This window comes from Strix uralensis, chromosome 17 (genome assembly GCF_047716275.1).
Source record: "Strix uralensis isolate ZFMK-TIS-50842 chromosome 17, bStrUra1, whole genome shotgun sequence".
In the NCBI taxonomy this organism is placed as follows: domain Eukaryota; kingdom Metazoa; phylum Chordata; class Aves; order Strigiformes; family Strigidae; genus Strix; species Strix uralensis.
The window spans coordinates 14,615,101-14,636,723 of NC_133988.1; the positions used below are offsets into that span (position 1 = coordinate 14,615,101).

Genomic DNA, 21,623 nt, shown 5'->3' on the forward strand with positions numbered 1-21,623 from the left:
TCAGTGTTTCCACTTAATAGAATAAAATAGTTCAGTTGGCAGGGACCTCAACGATCATCTAGTCCAACTGCCTGACCGCTCCAGGACTCATTTTCCTTTAATTGTTAACAAACCTCTAGAATGTTTCTCCCATTCTGATTTCTGAAATTATATACAGGTAAATCAGAGGTATGAGTTTCTCTACATTAGCCACATGCTTCATTCACTTAAGGTCAGCAGAAAGGACAGCAGATGAAAAATAAGCTTTTAATGACTTAAATTATTATTTTACTGTAAGATTGTTAGAGGAAAGTAGCCGTAAAGAAAACAGAAACTGTGTTCAGTGAGGAACAGTAATTTTATTTAAATCTACTTCATGCATAAGCATGATAGAACCCCAATTTAACTTTGGCAAATATCACAACAAAAAAACCAAGCAGCCTATACAGAACAGTGAAAATGCCAAGGATACGGGTTCTCTACAGTTTCACTGCAGAGCAAATGGATTTAGAAGCCTCACTTTGGCTACATCATTTATAACCATATCATTAAATAAAGGTAGTCTTTCACTATCACTTCTTGACTTCTCCAAGATCTTCAATGCTATCATCATCCACCTAGGGAAAAAGAAAAGGCCAAAACACAGCATGTTAAGTATATTTTCTTCTTAAATGTCTCACTCAATATTCACCACCGTACACGTAATGAAGCGTGGGAGAAGTATACAGCACCATCCGAGATCCCTGCTGTGAATTCCACGGCAGTGACACATGCCTACAGGACATAGCCAAACCTATAGGGCTCTGAATAAAGACAGGCCTACAGGGTTCTTTCAGAAAGAACTCCAATACCAGAAATACCAGAACAAGGGAGAGTCAAAGAAACCGCTTCCAATTACAACAGCGCAACCAAACCCCTCAACCAGCCCAAAATTAGCTAATCTCTTCTTCTGAAGTACAATTGGTTTTGTTTCTGGTTTGGGGATTTTGTTTTGGTTGTGTTTTTTTTTTTTTTTTAATTTTGCAATATTTTATGGGATTTTGAAAAATAGGATGGCAATGTAAGAATACTTAGGTATTCACTGTTAAGAAACGGTCACAAAGGAGCCACAGGTATCTGACAGTTGGACTTATCCCAACATGCCTTCCTCACTGCCGTACCCACAGTACCAGCATGAGAATTAATGTTTCTTGGACAACGGAAGCAAGGTCTGACTTCAAGTTTAATCACTCCTTAACCTAGTCATTCATAAGTGGGAACGCAACAACCGGTCTTTTATTTTTGCACAACAACCTGTGCTGTCAAAGATGAAACCCTTTTTTCAAAACCATTGGAAAGTCACAAGCTACTGTGGAAAACCAGAGTTGTGGCAGAAGAAAGGTTTGTTACCTCAGGCCACTTCTCCTGGATTACATCGATAATGTCATCCGTAAAATCCCCCTGAATGATGATTTCGTCTTCTCCTGTTACTGAGGCACCGCAGGAAAATTTCTGAGCAAAGAACCTTTGTGCTTCCTTAAGATCAATTTCTGTTGATGGGAAAATGGACAGTTTAAGTACAGTCATTTAAAACAAGTATTTTCTCAAGTTTAAAACCAAAATCTTTTTTTAACTGTTGAAAAACTAGTGGCGGTTTACAAAGCTTTGCTACAATTTCCACTGAAAGCAAAAGTGCTATTTACATACAAAACAACTGACTCTACAAATCTAGCAAACTCTTAAGGCAAAAAATTGCTGAATGTCCCCTACACATTCTGTTTACGCAGGTCTAAGCTACATGCACTCAGCAGAAAAGCACATGCAAAACTGTTTAGAAAGCACCTCCAGTTCTGAGTAACTCCCACAGTCATTGAACAAGTTTCTCCATAGAAGTACTTCGGTATGTTCTTTTCAGAAACATGTCCCAACAATTTTTGAGATTGGCTTCCAGCACAAAGATACATATCCAGTTCAGATCGAGCTAGTGCCTATTACCGATCCCTCAAAAAAACTGATGACACTCTCATGCAGGAAATATGTTCTGTATCTTGTTAGTACAACCAAGGTGAAACCTTACCTTTTTAACAGGATTCATGATCAAAGTGTGAAGTAAGATGTTGTTATAGATATAAACACCAAGGGGCTGTTTGCAGCTGAACCAAAGCTATGCAGGACAGCGTTGCTGGCGTACTTTGGTAATGATTTGACTGCTGTACTAGAAAGGCAGCTAAAGCCTTACTTAATCAGTCTCAAGAATAGGTAAAAATAATTGTCAGGAACATATTTACAAGTTTGATGGAAATAAGCATCTTTTTGAAAATAAATATGCTTATAATTAAAGGGAATAGACTACTCTGAAGTCTAATAAGTGGACTGCTATTGGAAGCCCTGTTGAAAAATAAACTGCAACCCTATTTGTTTGCAAACACCGTGGAAATAAAGACTTTAATAACTTATCACTGAGGGAAGTCAGTGTACCTTCGGCATGCTTTGGAATTGCTAAAAGCACCTTGGGACTGCCAACTCGCACAGATGGAAGCAGATCATTCAATGTAATATAATCAGAAGAAATATCATGAGGTTAAAGGCAAGCACATCTAAAACAAACAAAAAAATGCATAACAAAAGTCAACTCACCAAACGTTGCAAGGCCACATACTCTTGTGACATATTTTTTCTTTGCTCTAGGAATTTTAGCTATTGTAACTTTCTGTGGTACAGTCTTCTTTTTCTGTTTTATCTGACCTCTTCCACCTTTAAAAGAGAGCATAAGGTTACATAATTAGTTAAATGATGTCATACTTAGAGAAAAAAGCATATAAGGCCAGATTTCATCCCTATAAACAAAGAAACTGTTATCTCCTCATCTGTGTTGGTAAACAAATCTATTCTGCACATTGTCTCACATTCAGGGTTTTTTTATTATTATTTAAGAAAGGTCCCATATCATCAAAGCTCAATATTACAAGAAATAACGATATATACGCACATCAAATGTGCATTAAAGTACAGCTTGCACAGCAGAACCCCATTATTATCAAAAAAGGGGTTTTCCCCACACTTTACTAATCATTGCATTTGGTCTGCATTTAACTGCTCTTTCAGGAATTGCTCTTTGGTCATAATCCTAGGAACAAACTCTTACTTTAATGTTTTTCATGAGTTTAACATCCTTAGGGTTTGTGTCTGTCCATTCACTGAGGCCATGAGGACGTGCCTGCTCAGGCTGCTGGGTTAAACAGCAGATTAAATTCTAGATATCTGTGCACGACCCCAGTATGAACCACGTATCTGTACATGAGCTAACAGAAAACACCCCGCCTCTGAAACAGAAGTCAGCTACAGTAGTTGACTGCCAAACTTCCACATGATTTAACATCTTCTTTCTTACTGTCTGTTTCTACGCCAACCTGAGGGAGCATTTCACATATCAGACATTAATCTGAGTAAAGCATGCAAAAGAAATGCCACTTAATCTGATTTGAAGAATCCTAATAAGATCTCAGTTAACTTGGTATACAGTCATCAAGTTACTCCAGGGTAACCAAAGCTCCATGTTCTTGAGACTTCTCAGCATGAAAACCTCAAGAATTTATGACAAGCAAACTAACCCCTTGTGACTACACCTCTTTTTCTAACATGCAGCACTTTCAATTCTACACTACTCTGAATTGATGTCTGATAATTTAAGGCAGTAAATTTCTGTCTTAAAATATCTTCAGTAAATTTCTGCAGTGTCTTAGTAAGTTTTTGTTTGTTTTTCCTTACCCCCTCTCTTACAGTCAATCCTATACCGTCATATGTAACACCATACTGTAAGTTTTCATGAAATTTTAGACTCTAAGAGAAAATCCCTAAATATTTTAAACACTATTATTTTAGAACCAAAACCAGGACTGAAAACTAACCATACCATGCCACACAGTAAATTAATGTTGAAACAAAATGTCCTGAAGTCTCTGGGAAAGGCATGCAAGCTACAGAACGTAAATCACTGTTGTCACTACACACAGCCTACTGACAAGGTAAATACAACTGGTTACCAAGACACAAAAATAAAACATCAACACAAAAATAAAACATCTGCAGTGATATGTGGCTTAAAAATCTGAATCTTACTGGGCTATTAACCATAATTTCTGAAGCTCTACAGACACAACTGACACTCTACAGGCAGATGCATATTAACAGCACCAGCATTCTGATTTATGGGGGAAAGTATGTTAATTAATTAAACAGAAAGAACTCCAATGATAGAAGATAAAAGTGTGTTTAAATTGTTTCCTGTATTTTATACCTTCCAAATTTGGTTTTTGAAAATGTTTTTCACTAGTATGGTTGGAAAGAGACATAGCTGTTAATGAAGACATACGTGATAGCGTTAAAAGCATAAAACCAAATCCTGTTACGTGAATACAGAGGAGGGGTGGAAGGAAAAAAGGCAAAGGCAGTGTCATGTGGCATTAACAGAGGAAAGCAGCCTTTGTTCTACTCTGCAAGCAACCTATAAACTGCTGTTAAACAGGGCAGAAACAAGTATTCTGGGAGGCATGCCAGCTGATTTTAGGTTGAGAAGAATTACTCCCTGAATAGGTGCAATAGCAATGACAGAACAATGAGACACGTGATGCAGGTCATCTTTCACTTGCTGTTACTACTATCCAATTCTTTCATCAGCATAAATCACCGCACTAACTCTGCTACCACTGGAAGAAAGATATTTGGTATCTTTTGTGCAGAGTCAAAGTGTAGCTAACAACCAAAATGCAAGGAATCTGTGCCATAGTCCAGAGCAGCAGGTGAGAAAGGGATGCCCCATACTGCTTATAAATCAGTACCACAATCAACTATTTAGACCTTGCCTCTCTTTTGCTTCTTCTTCTCTTCTTCTTCTCCTGCATTTCCTTGGCCTTCTCCAACCCCAGCTTCCTGTTTAGGTGAATTTTCTTAAATACATCAGAAAGGAGCAGGGAGAAAAAATGAGAACAAAATTAGTGGTCAGACAACCACAGCCTTACAGGAAGTAAGGTACAGGGATATTTTGCTAAATCCATAAACTCTTTGCTTAAGTGCAGCAGCCCCTTGACTGATGCGTGTTACACCTTCATGATAGTACTTATGCAAATTAAACTTCAGAGAAGCCTTAGCTCAAAGATGCAGCTACAATTTCAATACAGTCTCTTCACATAATTTCCACAGAGAGAAATTAATAATGTTAATATTGACATTCCAAATGCAAATCAACAAGTTCCTTGTGATTAATGTCCTTTCCTCCAGCCACCCACAGTAGACTGCACACACATAAAATCTAATAAACTAACTTTGATGGGAAACAAGTACATGGATGACTGGTTACAGTAGGAACCTTAAGAAAGCTGAAACATTATTTCTGAATCTACACATTGTTTATTCAGTGTTCTCTGACATCATCAAATATGTTTTCACAGCATCCAAAAGCATGGTAGACTCCTAAGGAAATTATTAACTCTCACACTTGATACAGCAGAAAAAGGAAAGAGATCAGAATTGGATAAGCTCAGAGACTTCTGAATATGTCTAAGGGTACATATCAGTTTGAAAGTAGAAAAGATTCTTACCTACTGTAAGTTTTGCAAACTCATCTGGAAAATTCTTTTCTAACCATTGTCTGCATTTAGTCACATCAGGCATGTATTCGCAGTACTAGAGAAGAAAGGTCATATGAAAGTTGTTAGCAGAGTAACTTCAAAATACATCACAAATACACCAAAATATATTTGCTATTCAGATCAGCTATTTCTCCTTAAGATGACTGAATACAAATACTACACTAGTGCAGAAGAAACCTCGTGTCATCCCAAAGATGACAAAGGCTGAAGCACAAAACTGCCACAATTAACAAAAGATCAGAAAGAATCATCAAAGTCAGGAATCATAGGACAGAAAGTGGAAACTCAGACAACAAAAAAATTAACTCACCTCTGTTGGTAACGAACAGACTGGAGAAAGAAGGGAGGGGGGGGAAAAAAAGAAAAAAAAGAAGAGATTACAAAAATAAGTTCTCCTCTTACAGCCTTAGTGTTAAATTCAAAATGGTATTTTAAAGTTAGGGTTGATTTCTTACATCATAACTTCTGGTTGTAACCACACATTGACTCAAAATTATTATTTCATTGATACCACTCCACATTTTAATTTTTCTCTCATTAGCTCAGATGCTCTGCATTAGGATAAGACTATCACAGCCAGAGTAGCCTGTCAGTGACAGAAGGGAAGGAGATGCCTACAGCTTTGGGAAAAGTTATGGAAAGAAACACCGGTTCCACCTGAGGCAAAAGATATACCTAATAAATCACCACGTGATTTGGTTAGCTTTCCTTTTTCCAAGAACTGCCAATATCCAGAAAAGGGGCTCGGCCCCAGAACAAATCCAAACCAATTGTGCAGACTTTCATGCACAACAGGGATTCTTTCCTAATCCCCTGCAACCATATTCAAGCCCAAGGCAAAATAACAAACCTATCTAAAAAAACATACCTGTCAAGATTATTTACTTTCAGTTAAATTTCATCTATTTCTTACTGCCATACTAGTGCTCAGAGGCCTTTTCTGTGCTAAAGGCTTTACTGGCTTTCTGCAGGAAGATACCTCTGCTCAACAGTTCACAACCTGAGCACCACTCCCGCTTCTTTTGCACACAGAAAGTTGTTAGTACTTCCATCTCTCAGAGGGAAGACCCTTACATTTCACGAAAAAAGCTTTAGATAAAATACATAACACAAGCTATTTCAGAAAGACAATCAGAAAGGTCAAGCTGACCACGGTCAAGCTTCTCAATAAGAGCTAACCAAAAGAAAATCTCCAATTCTTCTTATTCTTTCTGTCAGGCTGCCCTCACAAACAGCACATTGTAAGAATCATGGACAACTGCCCCTTCAGCACTTGCCTCCGCAGTAGAGAACCCGAAGAGGATAGTCAGCATCTGACCTGGCACCGCTCCTTACGTCTCCTCTGCAGTCAGGGACCACAGGCTCAGCTACATCTGTGGCCATGTCACAAGCCTAGAGGTCACAGAACAAAAGAATCAGGACCCAAGTTCTGGGTTAAAGTTATTCACATCTTTCCCAACCCAACAAGAATCCCAGAGAAAACAGGTACAATTTTAAGAAAAGCAGGAGGAATCAGGGAAGAAAAAACAGGAGTCAAGAAATAATGAAAAAATACGGGGAAAATAGCTGCAAAAGATACCAATAAGTATGGAATTCTAGCACATAAGGGGAAAAAAAACCCCAGTGCCACAAAATGCAGCATAAAATTAAGAAAGCTCTGCAAGAACACCACATGGAATTACAGAACATACTGGGTTAAGCAAAATGTGAAGTAACACCTTAAATCAGTGGCATATGAACAGTACGTGCACTGGGGGAGTTGTGGGAGGTACTGCCAATATCGTAGCAAAGAAAAGGGGTCATTTAAATCAGCATCTAAAGTTACAATCTGATTCTAGGACACTGGCAAAAAAAACCCCCACAAACACCACAAAGCAAACAAACCAAACTCAACCCACTAATACATTTAATAATGGTTTACACGCACAAATTTTCAGGCAAGGGGCTTAGAAAATAGGCGTCAACAGGGAAGGGGTTTGCAATGCATAGGAAGTCCTCCAGGATCATGGGAGCAAGCAGGATATGCGTGAGGAAGAATCAGAGCCAGGATGCTGTACAAGCTGTTCCTGGGCAGTGAAAAGAGCTGAGGGAAAATGTCAGGGCGCCAGAGGTGGTGGGGTTCGTAGTAGGGGGACCGCGGGGAAAGGCAGCAGACGGTCATAGTGAGGGGAAGGGTGCTGGAGCACCCGTGGAGATCCCAAATGGGGAAAGGAGGGTGCTGGGTAATCGGGGGTAAAAGTGAAGGCAGGTCAAGGGGAAGGGTGCTGGGGGAGCGGCCGTGATGGGGATCACCGCCATGGTGGGATGGCGGGGCACAGCCCAGGGGAAGGAGGGCGCCGGATACCTGAGGCGGGAGGATGCTGAGGTGCGAGAGGCGAGGGGGATCACTGCGAGGGGAGGCAGAGCCGCGGTACCGGAGGAGAGGGAGGAGCGTCAGCGCTGGGGGAAGGATGCTGGTAGCCGAGGCGAGAGGCCGCCCGCCCGCCGGCCGGCAGGACGCCGGGGCAGGCCACCCACCGCTGGGACGGGGCGGCGGCGGAGCGGGGTTCCCTGCAGAAAGGGGCGGGGAAGCCCAGAGGCGGCAGCAGTGTGGCCTTACCCGGGAGGCCCCTCAGGCCGCGGTGGCGGGGAGGCGGCGACTCCTCCTCCTCCTCCGGTGGCGGCGGCGTCTCCCTCCACACACCGCGCGGCACGTGCGCCCGCCCCAGCGCCGCCGCCGTCTCGCGAGAGCCGCGCGCGCCCGCCGGAGGCCCGCGGGGCGGGGCGGGGCGGGGCGCGCTCTGAGCCCACCGGCTCTCCGTAGCGGGGCGGGCGCGCGCTGGCGCCAGTGTGTGAGCCACCGCCCACCCGCGGCACGTGACCAGGAGAGCTACGGGCCGCCGGAGCGGTCAGTTCCCGCCGGCCCGCCCGCCGCCATGCCGCGATACGCGCAGCTGGTGATGGGCCCGGCGGGCAGCGGGAAGGTGAGGCGGGCAGGTGAGGCGGGCGGGCGGCAGCGGGTAGGTGACAGCGGCGGTAACGTGTCCCTGACGGCGTGTGTGTGCCTTGCAGAGCACGTACTGCTCCACCATGGTGCAGCACTGCGAGGCGCTGGGCCGCGCCGTGCAGGTGGTCAACTTGGACCCGGCGGCGGAGCTCTTCAGCTACCCCGTCATGGCAGGTGAGCGGCGGGAGGCCGCGGGCAGCAACCTGCGGGCACCGACTGTAGGGAAAAGACCTCACACTGCCTCGTGTGTCTGTTGTTCCAGACATCCGTGAGTTAATAGAAGTGGACGACGTCATGGAAGATGAGTCGTTAAGGTTTGGTCCCAATGGCGGCCTGGTGTTTTGCATGGAATACTTTGCCAATAACTTTAACTGGCTAGAGGAAAGCCTTGGGCATGTGGAGGATGACTATATATTGTTTGATTGCCCAGGTAAACAAATATCTATGTTTTGTCATTGTTCTTCATACACAATATAAAATCTGCGGTGCTTTTTTGTTGTTGTTGATCACCATTCACGCTTTTTTTGCATTATTAACAGTTGTCAGAGTCACTTCCAGATGTTTCAGAAGTGAACTTGGTCCCAGGATAATTTGGAGGCCTGCACTGACTTCTAATAGCATCATATGGTGTGGGAATGCTATGGCAACTGCTAACTAATGCTAACTGGAGGCCAAGGGAGGAAAAAACCCTTCTATTTCTTTTCCACTTCACCAGTATAACTTCATCATAAGTCAGAATTGTCTGAAAAGCAGGATACTTTCTTTATCAGCTTTCATTCACATTAATTGCAATACCCATATTTATGTAACTGCTAACTGTTCCTGTTGGCTTCACATTTCTGCATACTAATATCCTAAGTGTGCCCTAGGTCAGATCGAACTCTATACACATCTGCCAGTGATGAAACAGCTGGTGGAGCAGCTTCAGCAGTGGGAATTCCGCGTCTGTGGAGTTTTTCTTGTGGATTCTCAGTTTATGGTGGAATCTTTCAAGGTATCCATTTGAAATCTGTGGTAAAAGTTCATATTGATAAAGAATAAGAAATCTGAGCAATTTAGGCAGCTGAGTTTGTTTAGCCCAGAGGAAAGAATGCTAAACTGGAGGAGATTGATTGCTGTCTTCAGCTGCCTCAGACACAGATTGCAGCAAATTCTAGTTGGATATAAGGAAAGAAATCCTGCACTGCAAGAATGGTCAGACTGGAAGAGGGACACACAGAGATTGTGTAGTGTCTGTTCATTAAGTTACTCAAAACTTGACTGGGCAAAACCCCTCAGCAACCTGATCTGACTTTTGAGCAGTGGTATGGAACAGGTAACCTCTAAAAGACCCTTCCAACCTAAATCCTAAATTCTTCAGGGACTCTATGAGAGCTTTCTCAGATCTAGAGAGAGAGCAGGCTGCTTTCCCCATCTAGGAATAAGAATCCCGAGAAGGGCTTTGGATCTTCTTAATGCCCTTTTCAGTGGCAGATCCAGATTTGAGGCTCTGGAAGTAGATGGGAGATGGGATATTTGGCCCCTCCCTTTTCCAACAGAGAGAATGACTCTTCATATGGCTTTGTGTCCATGTTTCATATATTCATTAGTTAGATTTGGTCTGTGCTTGAGTGTCCTGTGTGTTGGCGTTGTGTTTTTTCTGTACTTAACTACATCATTTTTCATATTCCTTAAGTTTATCTCTGGAATTCTGGCTGCACTCAGTGCAATGATATCTTTAGAGATTCCACAGATTAACATTATGACCAAAATGGATTTGCTGAGCAAGAAAGCCAAGAAGGAAATAGAAAAGTAAGTTCCGAAAAATTAATTTGCAGTGTAATATCTTGCAGTACACTTCACTCAAAATTCATTCTAATGTTTCCCACAATTAAAACATACTCTTTTCAAATGGGAGAAGATGCATTTGTTTTATATTGAACATAGTCTTTAAATGTCTGGATAGGATGCTTACAGTTTAGTTGGAGTCAAAAGGCTAGCTCCATCTTTGTACATACCTCTGGGTTTTTCTGTAAATAATTATCTTGGATAACTTAAGTCATTCTGAATGACGTTCTAGGGTACTGTACTTCAAAACCTAAACCAGAGGTGATCCTATCAGTTTTTTGATACTGAACATACTGAATTACTGATATGTTACTTTTACATTTTTGCTAAAATAAAAGTTTTTCCTTGTGGTGTTCCTCAAAGCTTTCTTGTATACAAGTATATTAGCAAAAAGAAAAGAAAAACCACTTCAGTTGTTTCTACTAGCATCGTAATCTGAGATATTCAAATACTTACAGAAACTATTTTTAAACATTTTAAGTTCTCCTGATATGAAGTTAGTTCATTCAGATCACAGAATGATAGATGGGTTTGGTAGCTATATAAAAGCACAATGACTCATTTGCTCTGTGGCCAAGGATTTTTTTGATGATAATGAGGATTTTATTTCTCCCAGGTACTTGGATCCAGATATGTATTCTATGATTGAAGATTCTACAAATATATTGAAAAGCAAAATGTTTAAAAAACTGACTAAATCTATATGTGGATTGGTAGGTATATTGCTTTTTAACTGGTACCCTTAAATTCAGTCCTGTATTTATAAACCGTACTGTATGGTTCCTGGCTTCATTGCTGTTACAGATACTGTACGTACTATAATAATTCTTCCACCCTCACCCCAAAACTGTATTTACCTACCAAACTTACAAAGCCAGGATCTAAAAGATTCTCAGGCACTTGAGCATTTTAGTTTTTGCCTATTTTAACTCAGTTTTTTATTTTTTCAGATTACCATAAGATTCTTGATACTAACATTTGGATTGTAGCCAATACATTTTTCTGTGAATCCTCTTCTATTAGCAGTTTTGGAAAATGGCTTTTTCTACTGTGTAGAACCTAGGACTGATAGCCAGGTGTTCCGCGTGGGGAATTGCCATTGGTTTGCAGTCTGGCTTTAAACGGCATTTTAGCAGTCCAGACAAGGAATACATAAGTTTGGTTTAAGGAAGTAGCTTAGAGTGATTGAGAACTAACTTACTGCATTTTCTTACTAATGTCCTTTGAATCCCTTCTCTAGATTGATGACTACGGTATGGTTCGATTTCTACCTTTTGATCGCTCTGATGAGGAAAGTATAAACATAGTTCTGCAGCACATAGACTTTACCATTCAGTATGGAGAAGATCTTGAATTTAAAGAACCAAAGGTAAGGTACTTCTGATGATAGGATGAAAAATGTAAAAGGGTCCATAGTATAAATTGTAATATAAAATATGTTCTTTGCCTCGCTAATAAATTATTGCCTTAGTATGGTTCAAAATAAGCCACGTTTAGTCTTTTAGTGACAATGCTTATATCGTCTTCATTTACAATTTAAAAGTTGAATTCTTTAATATCATCTCACATATGCAGACTGATCACATGGTTGTATTTAATGCTTTTGTTTTCAAAAATAGTGGCATTTTAAACTTCAAAGGTCAGAAAGGACTATTAAGATCACTAAGATTTCTTCCTACATGACTGTTCAAATTCCCCAGATAATTCCTGTGTTAAACCCATGTTTTGCATATGAGATACAGACTAGGAATAAATTCTATCATGTAAAATACATGATAGAAGACTGCTGTGTTAAAATCTGTTCCGAGCCCTGTCTAGTTTCATTATTCAGCTCATAAATCCTAAGGAACAAGTCCAGTGCTTTTAATCCCATTTTTGAATTCACTTTTGTCCTCTTTTAAGTATACAGAATACCTGGATCTAGATTTTGACCTATACAATTGTGATAGCTTTAGAAACAAACTGCTTTTTTTAGAAGGTTTTGCTACATGTTTTATGGAACCATATTAGACATTGTTCCTGTTGTGGTTTCTAAAATAAAATGTCACAGAACAGACAATGTATAGTAGCCACTAGGGAAAAGTCAGGTTTTATCTTTTTTGTTTTCTTTTTGGCAGGAATGTGAAGAAGATAAATCTGCTCTTGTGGATGAATACTTTCAAGATCACGTGGATGAGTAAAAAACAGATGTTCAAAAAATGGGAGGAAAATACCTTGCTCGTGTTAAAAAATAAAAATTAAAAAAAAAAAATCCACCCTTATACAAACATACTCGATATTTTATCTGTAAGATAACTAATATTTATAGTGGAGAGTGAGCTATATGACCTCATAACTATTTTAATAAACAATTTTTATTCTTATGCGTGTGTGTTATAAAATACATAGGCTAGCATTAGTACATATAAAAGTTTCCCACATATAGATGTATCTCATTTAAGCATAGGAATGCTTGAAAAAAATCTAATGATTTGCAAAGGAGACAAAGCCAAATATAAGTATCTTGCAATAAATATTTATATCCAGTACTGAGTAGTTACTTTCATTATTATATGAGAGAAAAATTGATCTAAGGGGTGAAAATTGTACTTCATGAACTGAACCTGAATTAGACAAAGAGACAACTGGCAACTTCAAAGGGACACCTGGTCAGTGGGTGGTCTCTCACCCTTCTTGAAGAACATGAGTGTTTTACTTTGAAAGAGCCCAGATTTTAAGCCTTCTTAAGGCTGGTGTTTGTACAGTTTGCACACGGCTTTAAGTGGTTTATACATCGATAACATCTTAAGCACAGCACAACACTTAAAATCAGCTTAAATACAACTCAGTGATGGTCTTGTGCAATCACATTAGAAAATGTTGCCAAATTCTTCATTAATTAACACAAATAAGTAAGCTCCTTTTTTTACCCCTGAATAAAGAACTCATACTCCTACTATGGATATATGTTACCTCTATAGTACAATGAGTGGTGGTGCTTTTAGAGCAGCAAAACTTTAGCACAGTATCTCCAAAGGACATACCTAAGTAACTAAATACATGTAAAAATGGTCAGGAATTTTTCAGGCGAGTAGCATCAGTTCTGGAATTGGGTGTAGCTGTTAACAGACTTCATATTGGATGATAATTCAAGCCATATGGGAAAACGTACTGCTGACTTTACCTTTCATTGTTTATAGTTCCTTTATATATACAGACTGTTCCTGGGGCATCTTGAGTGTTTCAAAACATGTTTTATTGCTTCTAAAATCTATTAGTCTAATTTATTATCTACATTCAGCTGAATTTCAGGATGTGTTTTTTTGCTGCTTATGTCCAAGTACATACCAACCTTTCATTTTCCTTAACTCTATGGAACAGGATTTATTCATGGAGTCCTTGAATTAAAATATTTTCCAAAAAGGGCCTCACGGTGTGAAATGCTTAACATCAGTGAATGCTTGTGCGTGTGTAGGCATATCATCTGGCTATATATAGTTAATGTATCAGGGATTAACCCCATCCTCACAAAATATGAGCAGCCAAGTATTTTGGTAGAATAAGAACAACTGATGTCATTTGGTAGGAGCAGCTTGGTTAGTTAGCAGATGTGTGAGTGCAAGGATACCCCTTAATGCAAACCAAACCAAGGATTGAACACTCGGAGGCAACTTCCCTAAACCTGGGGTGTGGTAACAGTTTGGCACAGAGTTCAGTTTCGTAGTTTTTTTGCTTCTAGTCCAGAAGGTCTAATTTTTTTCTTATCAGTGGGTTGTTCTTCCTGTCTTAAATAAATGGTTAAATGGTCATACCGTTGATATGGTGCTTATTTTTGAAGTAAAGATCTGCTTTTTCCAAAGCAGAGCCAGAACAGGGAGAGAGGTTCAACAGACCAGAAAATCCTGCATGTCTAGAGGAAAAGGGCTCCCCAGAATCTGTATGTGGAGGTCAGGGAGGATCGCATGAGATCTTTTAAATGGGAACAATGAAAAACTGGGAAATAAGATGTCACCTAAGAGCTATTAAAATGGTTTTTCAACACCAAGTTTCCAAAAATTGCCAGCCTTACGACCTCTACAAGATCTCATGATACTCAGCATTACTAAAACCTTATTCCCAGATAACTAGTGAATGCTGAGACTTCGGTTTCAAGATAGTCATTGCAGTCACCGGGAAGAGGTGAAAAAAAATCAGCTCTTCAGAGCTTTAAAACATGGGGCCAAAAGCCCTGAGTATCTTTGTGTTTTAATAGTTATGGTGTTAGTTAACCTCATGATGGGGCAAGTCTTTATGCCCACACAGAGCTAATCACATCACGGCAGGAGCTGATCTGGCTGAATTGAACCATGCAAATGTCAGGAAAGCTTTGGTCGCTTAACTCACCCCCGCACTGGCGCATCCTTGGGACGAGTCACACCTGTGGAAAGGCCAAACCCCAGCCCTGCAGTTAGATTACTTTGACTCACCTTCCAAATCTCCCATTTTTTCTCCCGTGACTCATGGCATGAATCATTTACCAGGGAACAAATTGAGCCTGCTGGGTCACACTAAAGGTTATGGATTGATAGTTAGCAGGAGTGTGCACTCAAAATATTGTATCCCTCCAAACGTGAGATGTTTGGACCCATTCTGTGCTTCCTTACACCAAGTGCCCCGTGCAGCCAGCTGCGCTTTGCACGTCGGGTCTAAGCAAGTGATGCCCAGGAACGCTGCAAATGTGCCAGAGAGAAAACTGGCTTCAACCAAAGGATCCTCACCTGCACTCTCGTCAAGGGCTGACCCTCGCAGGGGACAGGCGCTGGCCTCTGCCAGCGAGGAAGCAAGATGTCAGGGTGGCTGGAAAGGAAAAGGGTGGCATGGAGGGGCTGAGGAGGGGTTACTTGCAATGCCAGCCACAGCAAAGGCAGAGGGAGTGGGGGGGCAAAGCAACCAAGTCCCCCTTAGAACGTGCTTTGACAGCACCTCCTGGGCGCTGGCAGTGCCCTGGCAGGAGCGGTGGCTCTGGAGTTTTGGCTCTGGGGCGGTGCACGCCGCGGGCCTCCGCCGGCTTCCCCTCCTCGCACCGCCTCTGCTGCCTCATTTCCTGCAGCGCAGGCAGAGGAGGAAGCTTTGCTGCCAAGCTTCTCTCTGCTCCCCTCCTGCCCGGCCCCACCGAATTGCGTCCCGCCCTTCGAGATGCCGGTGAGGGGGCTTCGCACCCGGCGCTTGGCCAACCCCCGATGGCGGGAGGCCAGGGCAGGAGGGCTTGAGGCCGGGGCGGGGGGGGGGGGGCGGGGGGCCGGGCGGGATGGGGGTGAGCCTGGGCTGGGGGAAAGGGGCTCTGCTGCCGGGGGCTGGCCGTGGGCAGCTACATGGGGGAGAAAAGGGGCTGCAGCTGCGGGGAGCCATGGTGAGAGCAGGGGATTGCTGTTTATGGGAGGCCGCTGCAAGGCCACCGCCCTCCTCTTCCTCTTCCTCCTCCTGCCAGGCATCCACTCGCAGTCAGGAGGGTGGCAGCCCCCGGCTCCAGGAGGAAGAGGGTGGTAAAAGCTATGCTTTGCCCTGGTTTTGTTCATACCACCTTCCTCTGGTTGAAATAAACTGCTTTTCTGCTTATCCACCTCCAGCTGCATCCCCCTCTCTCCCTGCAAAGCCTCGGCTGTGAGGAGGTGAAGGCTTCCCAGTGGCCTGGCACAGCACAGTGGGAATGTCTGGGAAATGCTTAAACCTAAACTCACCAGTTCTTAAAAATCAGTTTCCCAGGAAGAGTCTGTCATGTGCAGAAAGGTTTATTTTTCTTTTTACTTAGACCAATTTTAGAGCGCATAGAAGTCTTTCTTTGTGCGGGTATGTGTTAAGCCTGGCTTTATTTATTATTATCTTATTAGCCAGACATGGAAATAAAATACAGTCTTTTCTAATGACCAACTAACTTTCAGTGAACTGTGCAGTGCCCCAGAACTCAGGCAGGAGAGCAGGGCTGTTACCCCCTGGCACTGTGCAGAATGGGGTTAGGCAGCCTGGGCATGAAGCAACGCCTGCAGACCAGCCGTACCAATTTTATCCTGTCTCCCACCACCACAACCGTAAATGGTGCCAGTGGTGATGCTTTCACAGTCTTCACCAGAGTGGCACTGAGATCTGGGCCTAATTAGAAAACAGTGATTGTGCGAGGAAAAATTGCTGGAAGCACTACTAATGAACTAGGCTCTGAATCCTATTTGTTGAAGACACAGAGGACACATGCTTGGACACACAAATGTCTATTTTCAGTACCATTAATAACCAGCCATCCCCCCATCTGTAGGCCTACCACTCAACTTTAATGGACTCTGACACCAAGCTAGTTGGGAACATGGCGCTGTTACCCATCAGAAGCCAGTTCAAAGGCCCAGCACCTCGGGAAAGTAAGTTTATAATAATCTCTGAAAACCTGCTCATCATCATCTCACGGTTTGCTCCAAGCCAGCCCTAGTGAGAGTGACAAGAGGAGTCACAGGTTGGAGTGCTTTGCAGTTTATAGAGGAGAAAAAAAGTTTTCAAATGCTTGAGTTGTGCAAATCATAGAAGACAGTTATGCACAGATAAATATGCACCGTGCTCCAGCTAAATCAGTTGTTTCATTAATTAAAGCCTACGGTTACTATTCTCATGCTTCCTCCTGTGTCTCACTGCGCTCTTCAGTAGGTTTTGAGGAGGATGTGGTGATGTAAACCCTCTGCTGTCAGAGGAAGTGGAGGACTACAGAGAACTTAGGCTTTGCGTCTGCAGCTGAAGACACTCGGCTGCTCTGAAGGACGAGGAGTAGGATAGCCAGCACTGCAGGGTAGGGGGCTTCAGAAATTGAGATGAAGTTACGGGCATCCCAACAGAGTCCACAGGCAGCCTGGTACAGATTCCCCTTCAGCATGTAAAGTAGCACTTCCTGGGCATGTTATTCCCCGATAGTGGAGCAGTTCAGTTTGAGAAAGGAAATGTAAAGCAAATGTTTCTGGATTTAAGCAGTCTTGGATGGTAGCAAAAGCAGGTGAAAGTCATGAGTATGGTTGCCACTATGTGTTCTGCTCACCCTCCCTTTTTTTGAAGAGGACAATGAAGTTTGTCTGATTGTGGTGGTGGCCTTTCTCCAAAAACATTTTTATGTCCTGAGAAGACTTTTATGCTGTTAAAACTTGAGTAACTGTGAGTTACTCAACTGGTAGAAAAGTGGGGAACTGCTGAATTGCTGCCTTTTGTGAAGTGAGAAATCATGGGGGGAGGAGAAGAAGGGAGTTAAAGCCTCTGCTCGGAGTAGGAAGCTTAAATGTTACGGTCTGAGATCACCAGTGTTTCACATGGCAACAACTGTTTTCTATTACATAGTGCTGTCTTCTGCTTTTTGTAAATATCAAGGTTTTGCTTTTGCAATAATCCTTATTCATGTATTTCAGTGAGTAAAAGTTACGACACAATGTAGTATAATGGGGCACTGTTTAACTCTGTATTTCTTTTTTGTTAGCTAAGGACACAGATATTATAGACGAAGCCATCTACTACTTCAAAGCTAATGTTTTCTTCAAAAATTATGAAATTAAGGTAATTTTTTGAGATACTGTGAATATAGTAGTTCTTTGGAGGGTTGATGCTGTGAATACGAATTTATTTTCAATGAAATAATTCTACTAGATAACAAAAACTCCCCTTCCTACCACTTAATTTTTAAAGCTGGGTAAATGTCATTAATTGATAGTCCCTCTCATGGGGAAATTGTAGACCAAAATGGCTTGAATTTATTGCTGTTTCAAACTTTTTATCAGTTCTGTAAAGTCTCTTAATCTAAGAGTGGCTGGGCTCTGTGTTTGCTCTTGGTTTGCAGAATGAGGCTGACAGAACGCTGATCTATGTAACCCTCTACATTTCTGAGTGCTTGAAAAAGCTGCAAAAGGTAAGAAAAGTGAATTTCTGTGCAGGAGGGGGATTGTACTCAGGAAAGGGTTTGCTGGTACTCTCCTCCCAGTGGCACAAATAATCCTGTTCACCCCTGTCCCTGCTGTCAGAGCCACAGATACTCCAGGGCTGTGGATCTCTGAAGATACATTGTGTTGCTGTTCTTGATGAGTTTTTATGTGTTACAGATTGGTAAAATGGGTCTAACGCTCCATCAGCTTTTGTTTATAACTTTTAATCCATGTTTGCCTGGTTCTTCCAGTGTAACTCCAAAGGCCAAGGAGAGAAAGAAATGTACACACTAGGAATCACTAACTTCCCAATCCCCGGGGAGCCTGGCTTTCCACTTAATGCCATTTACGCCAAACCTGCCAACAAGCAGGAGGAAGGTAAGGCTAATCCAGGACCTCTGAAGGCTTCCTTGGGCTCATCCTTTACTAACTGCATTTTTGTGACAGCAATTAGAAAAATTACTGTTAAAACTGAATCTTCTAAATCTTCAGTTCTGTCTTCTGAGGGCAGCAGAAGCTGGATTTTCTAACCTCGCAGGCCCAGTGATCCCTCTGGATCCATAGATCCAACAAAACAAATTAACAGGGGTCTGAGTCTGCTTTTGCATCAACAAAATCTAAACCTGTAATGGCACCCAAGCCAACTGCTGCACTGGCAGAATGGAAAGCCCACAATAACGAGCAAAGGTAGCTGAGAGAAGAAAACAGTTTGGATGATCCTTTTTGCTGGTATAAATATAAAAATCCCAAGTATCACTGTAAATTGAGCAAACCAACTCAGCCAGCCAATTAAGCAGTGATATCTGATGCTTCCTTGTTAAATTCAGTTTGACGTGGTGCTGCCTCGGTTCACGCTGGTTTTTCCTGTGCTGTTTCAGAGGTGATGAGGGCCTACCTGCAGCAGCTGAGGCAAGAAACTGGTCTTCGCCTTTGTGAAAAAGTATTTGATCCTCAAAGTGACAAGCCTAGTAAGGTAAGAGTTTAGAGTGATCATCACAGATGTAATGAGAGGCTCGGTGTGTTTTTTCAGAAATGTGTGGAGAGAAGTGAGATGATGGGGTGAGGGATCAGGTGTGGGTAATTTTGGCACAAGCTTCCCTGGTTTTATAAGGCTTGTGAAATAGCAGGCTGCAAGTTATCAATAAATTTAATCTGTAATGTGGTAAGACAGTGAATGCCAATTTGGGTTACTTTAAAAAGCAGGTCAGTAATAAGTGGTGTCTGGTTCAACTCTTCAAAGTATTGCACATCTGCTGTTGGCTGGGTTTCCAAATGGAAATTCACAGGCATGAGAGATGCTGTTTATCTTCTCAGGAGGTTCTGATTTCACAGCTTCTTTGAAGTAGACCATTTTGCCTCATATCCAGGTTAAAAAAACAGCTAATCAATGAATGAATTGCCTCCCGACTGCTCATATGTTTCATGTGCAAATGTGACTGCGTTTAATATTGAAATTATTTAGGCTAATTTAGTTTCAAAGATGTAGCTTTCTGATGCTTCCCTTGTTTATAATTATATTTGAATAAACATTAAAAAAATAATAGAAAGAAGAGAAGGTAGAATTTGATTGAGAGTCCTATATTGTAAATTCATTGGGTCCATTCCTGTCCTCTTGTTCAGCTAAATCCCGGTAGAAACCAGTGTGGAAAACTGTATGTGCAAAAGTGGAGCCTTAATATTTGTTATTTGTCAGAGGTTGAATACTTTGAAGTCACTATTTTGTTTATTGCATGGTAACTGCTTTTGCATATTTTCTGACTTTGTACTTCTGTCTGCAGTGGTGGATCTGCTTTGTGAAGAGACAGTTCATGAACAAGAGTCTGTCAGGTCCTGGGCAGTGAAGAGGCAAAGTAGCAACAATATTAAACATTTCCACAGCAAGGTGTTTAGGTATTTTGCCTTTGTTTTGGATACGTTTTGTACCAAGGAAGAATTAAGTGCTTATGAAGAAAAAAAGGAGAAAAAAAAAAAAAAACCACAAACCAGTCAATGAGGGATAGAGGGAGGAAAAGCAAAAAGATAATTTGTGTAAGCAAATATTATTAAGCTGGTGCTTAATAAGTGATTTCTAACATGCTGTTTCAGATGGAAGCTGCTTTATTATCAGTGGCTACAGCTGCAGGGCTTGTATTTAAGAGAAGAAATGGATTTGTCTGTGGGGCAGGGAGAGCTGTGTAATTGCTCTACTGGCTAGAGTGTCAGTATTGTATGTCCATGGAAAACATACCTCTCACTCTGTGTTGTCGAGTGCAGTGATTTTTACCTTGTTTTCAATAAACTTAGCTTGTAATTAATGTGGTAACTACTTTATGTCTCACACATAGCCTTCAAAGAAATCAGAGGGTGGTTTTTTTTTGTGAAAAGATCATCATTATTGTGTAATGGTAATCAGCAGGAAGTGAATCATTCCCACTGAAAATGGGATTAATACAGGGGCTGTAGTTTGCAGTAACGCACCTGGTTATTTAGCAGGTCTGCTTTTGCGGAGCAGTGCTCCATTGTACTAAAATGCCTTCACAGGGTAACGCAGGCACGTTACGTACAGCTTAGTCTGAGGCTGCCTTTGTGATGGCAGGTTCAGCCCAACACAACCATCACACGAAACTGGCAAAAACTGTGACCGCTTTGATCAGTGAGATGGCTTCTTGAAGAACCGCAAATCCAAGTTTGGTTTATTCCCATTTTTGTCTTCATGGCAATACTTGTTTCGCTGTCACCATACAGCACCAACAAGCTTTTAATGTTACTTGATCTGAAGTCAAGTAGTTTTGCTGCTCGTGTTTTGTCTGTTGAGAGGTGTATTTGTCTCCAGACAGCCATGATGGTGTGTTCAAACTGAAATCGATGTGATTTGTGGTAGTAATGATAGGATAGCCACATTTTGCATTCTTTTTTTTTTCCCCCTTTATTACAAAAGTATGATTCAGCTCTCCTTTCAGTCTATGCCTTGTAGTTAATAGTGGCCCTCGTGAGGTGTTTCCCCTGGTTGTGGCCTAGAAGAAATTTAGGCTTTGAAGGGTCTTTCTCCTCAGTTACCCATATTTATAGGCAGGAGTGTTGTTATCTCTGAGACCTGTCGCACTTTGCTGCTGCAACCAGCAGATAATAAAGTGTCAGGAGAAAAAGGACCGGACTGAGGTGCTGCGCAGACACAGGGAGTGACTCTTCCATAAAACGACACTGAACCGAAGTGACCCCTCCGACACTCCAAACAGCTGTGTCACTCCTCACGCCGTGCCGCTCCCTCAGCGCCGACCACCATCCCTCCCGCCCCACTACCGCGCAGGCGCGGGGCTGTCGGGGGCCTGA

General features: G+C 42.0%; 3 protein-coding genes across 5 annotated transcripts; 2 read left to right on the forward strand and 1 right to left on the reverse strand.

Moving 5' to 3' along the window:
- Positions 1 to 318: 318 nt before the first annotated feature.
- On the reverse strand, positions 319 to 8,367 carry DENR (density regulated re-initiation and release factor). Of its 2 annotated transcripts, none has more exons than XM_074887080.1 (8): positions 8,206 to 8,367; positions 6,884 to 6,998; positions 5,917 to 5,936; positions 5,556 to 5,640; positions 4,821 to 4,904; positions 2,596 to 2,712; positions 1,369 to 1,508; positions 319 to 596 (listed from the first exon to the last, which is right to left on the reverse strand). In XM_074887080.1, the coding sequence occupies exons 2-8, from the start codon at positions 6,987 to 6,989 to the stop codon at positions 552 to 554; spliced, it is 597 nt and encodes a 198-aa protein (XP_074743181.1). In that variant the 5' UTR covers positions 6,990 to 6,998; positions 8,206 to 8,367; the 3' UTR covers positions 319 to 551. The 2 variants fall into 2 exon arrangements, with proteins under 2 accessions (XP_074743181.1, XP_074743182.1); XM_074887081.1 differs by lacking the exon at positions 8,206 to 8,367 and adding an exon at positions 7,951 to 8,080.
- Positions 8,368 to 8,410: 43 nt separating this feature from the next.
- GPN3 (GPN-loop GTPase 3) lies at positions 8,411 to 12,782 on the forward strand. Of its 2 annotated transcripts, none has more exons than XM_074887078.1 (8): positions 8,411 to 8,569; positions 8,658 to 8,766; positions 8,855 to 9,022; positions 9,462 to 9,586; positions 10,268 to 10,383; positions 11,036 to 11,132; positions 11,660 to 11,788; positions 12,537 to 12,782. In XM_074887078.1, exons 1-8 carry the CDS (start codon positions 8,522 to 8,524, stop codon positions 12,597 to 12,599), a joined length of 855 nt encoding a protein of 284 aa, XP_074743179.1. In that variant the 5' UTR covers positions 8,411 to 8,521; the 3' UTR covers positions 12,600 to 12,782. The 2 variants fall into 2 exon arrangements, with proteins under 2 accessions (XP_074743179.1, XP_074743180.1); XM_074887079.1 differs by having other exon boundaries at positions 8,484 to 8,582.
- Positions 12,783 to 15,488: 2,706 nt separating this feature from the next.
- ARPC3 (actin related protein 2/3 complex subunit 3) lies at positions 15,489 to 20,608 on the forward strand. Its single transcript, XM_074887368.1, has 7 exons — positions 15,489 to 15,579; positions 16,685 to 16,784; positions 17,876 to 17,952; positions 18,233 to 18,301; positions 18,566 to 18,692; positions 19,193 to 19,287; positions 20,093 to 20,608. Exons 1-7 carry the CDS (start codon positions 15,574 to 15,576, stop codon positions 20,153 to 20,155), a joined length of 537 nt encoding a protein of 178 aa, XP_074743469.1. The 5' UTR covers positions 15,489 to 15,573; the 3' UTR covers positions 20,156 to 20,608.
- Positions 20,609 to 21,623: the final 1,015 nt, after the last annotated feature.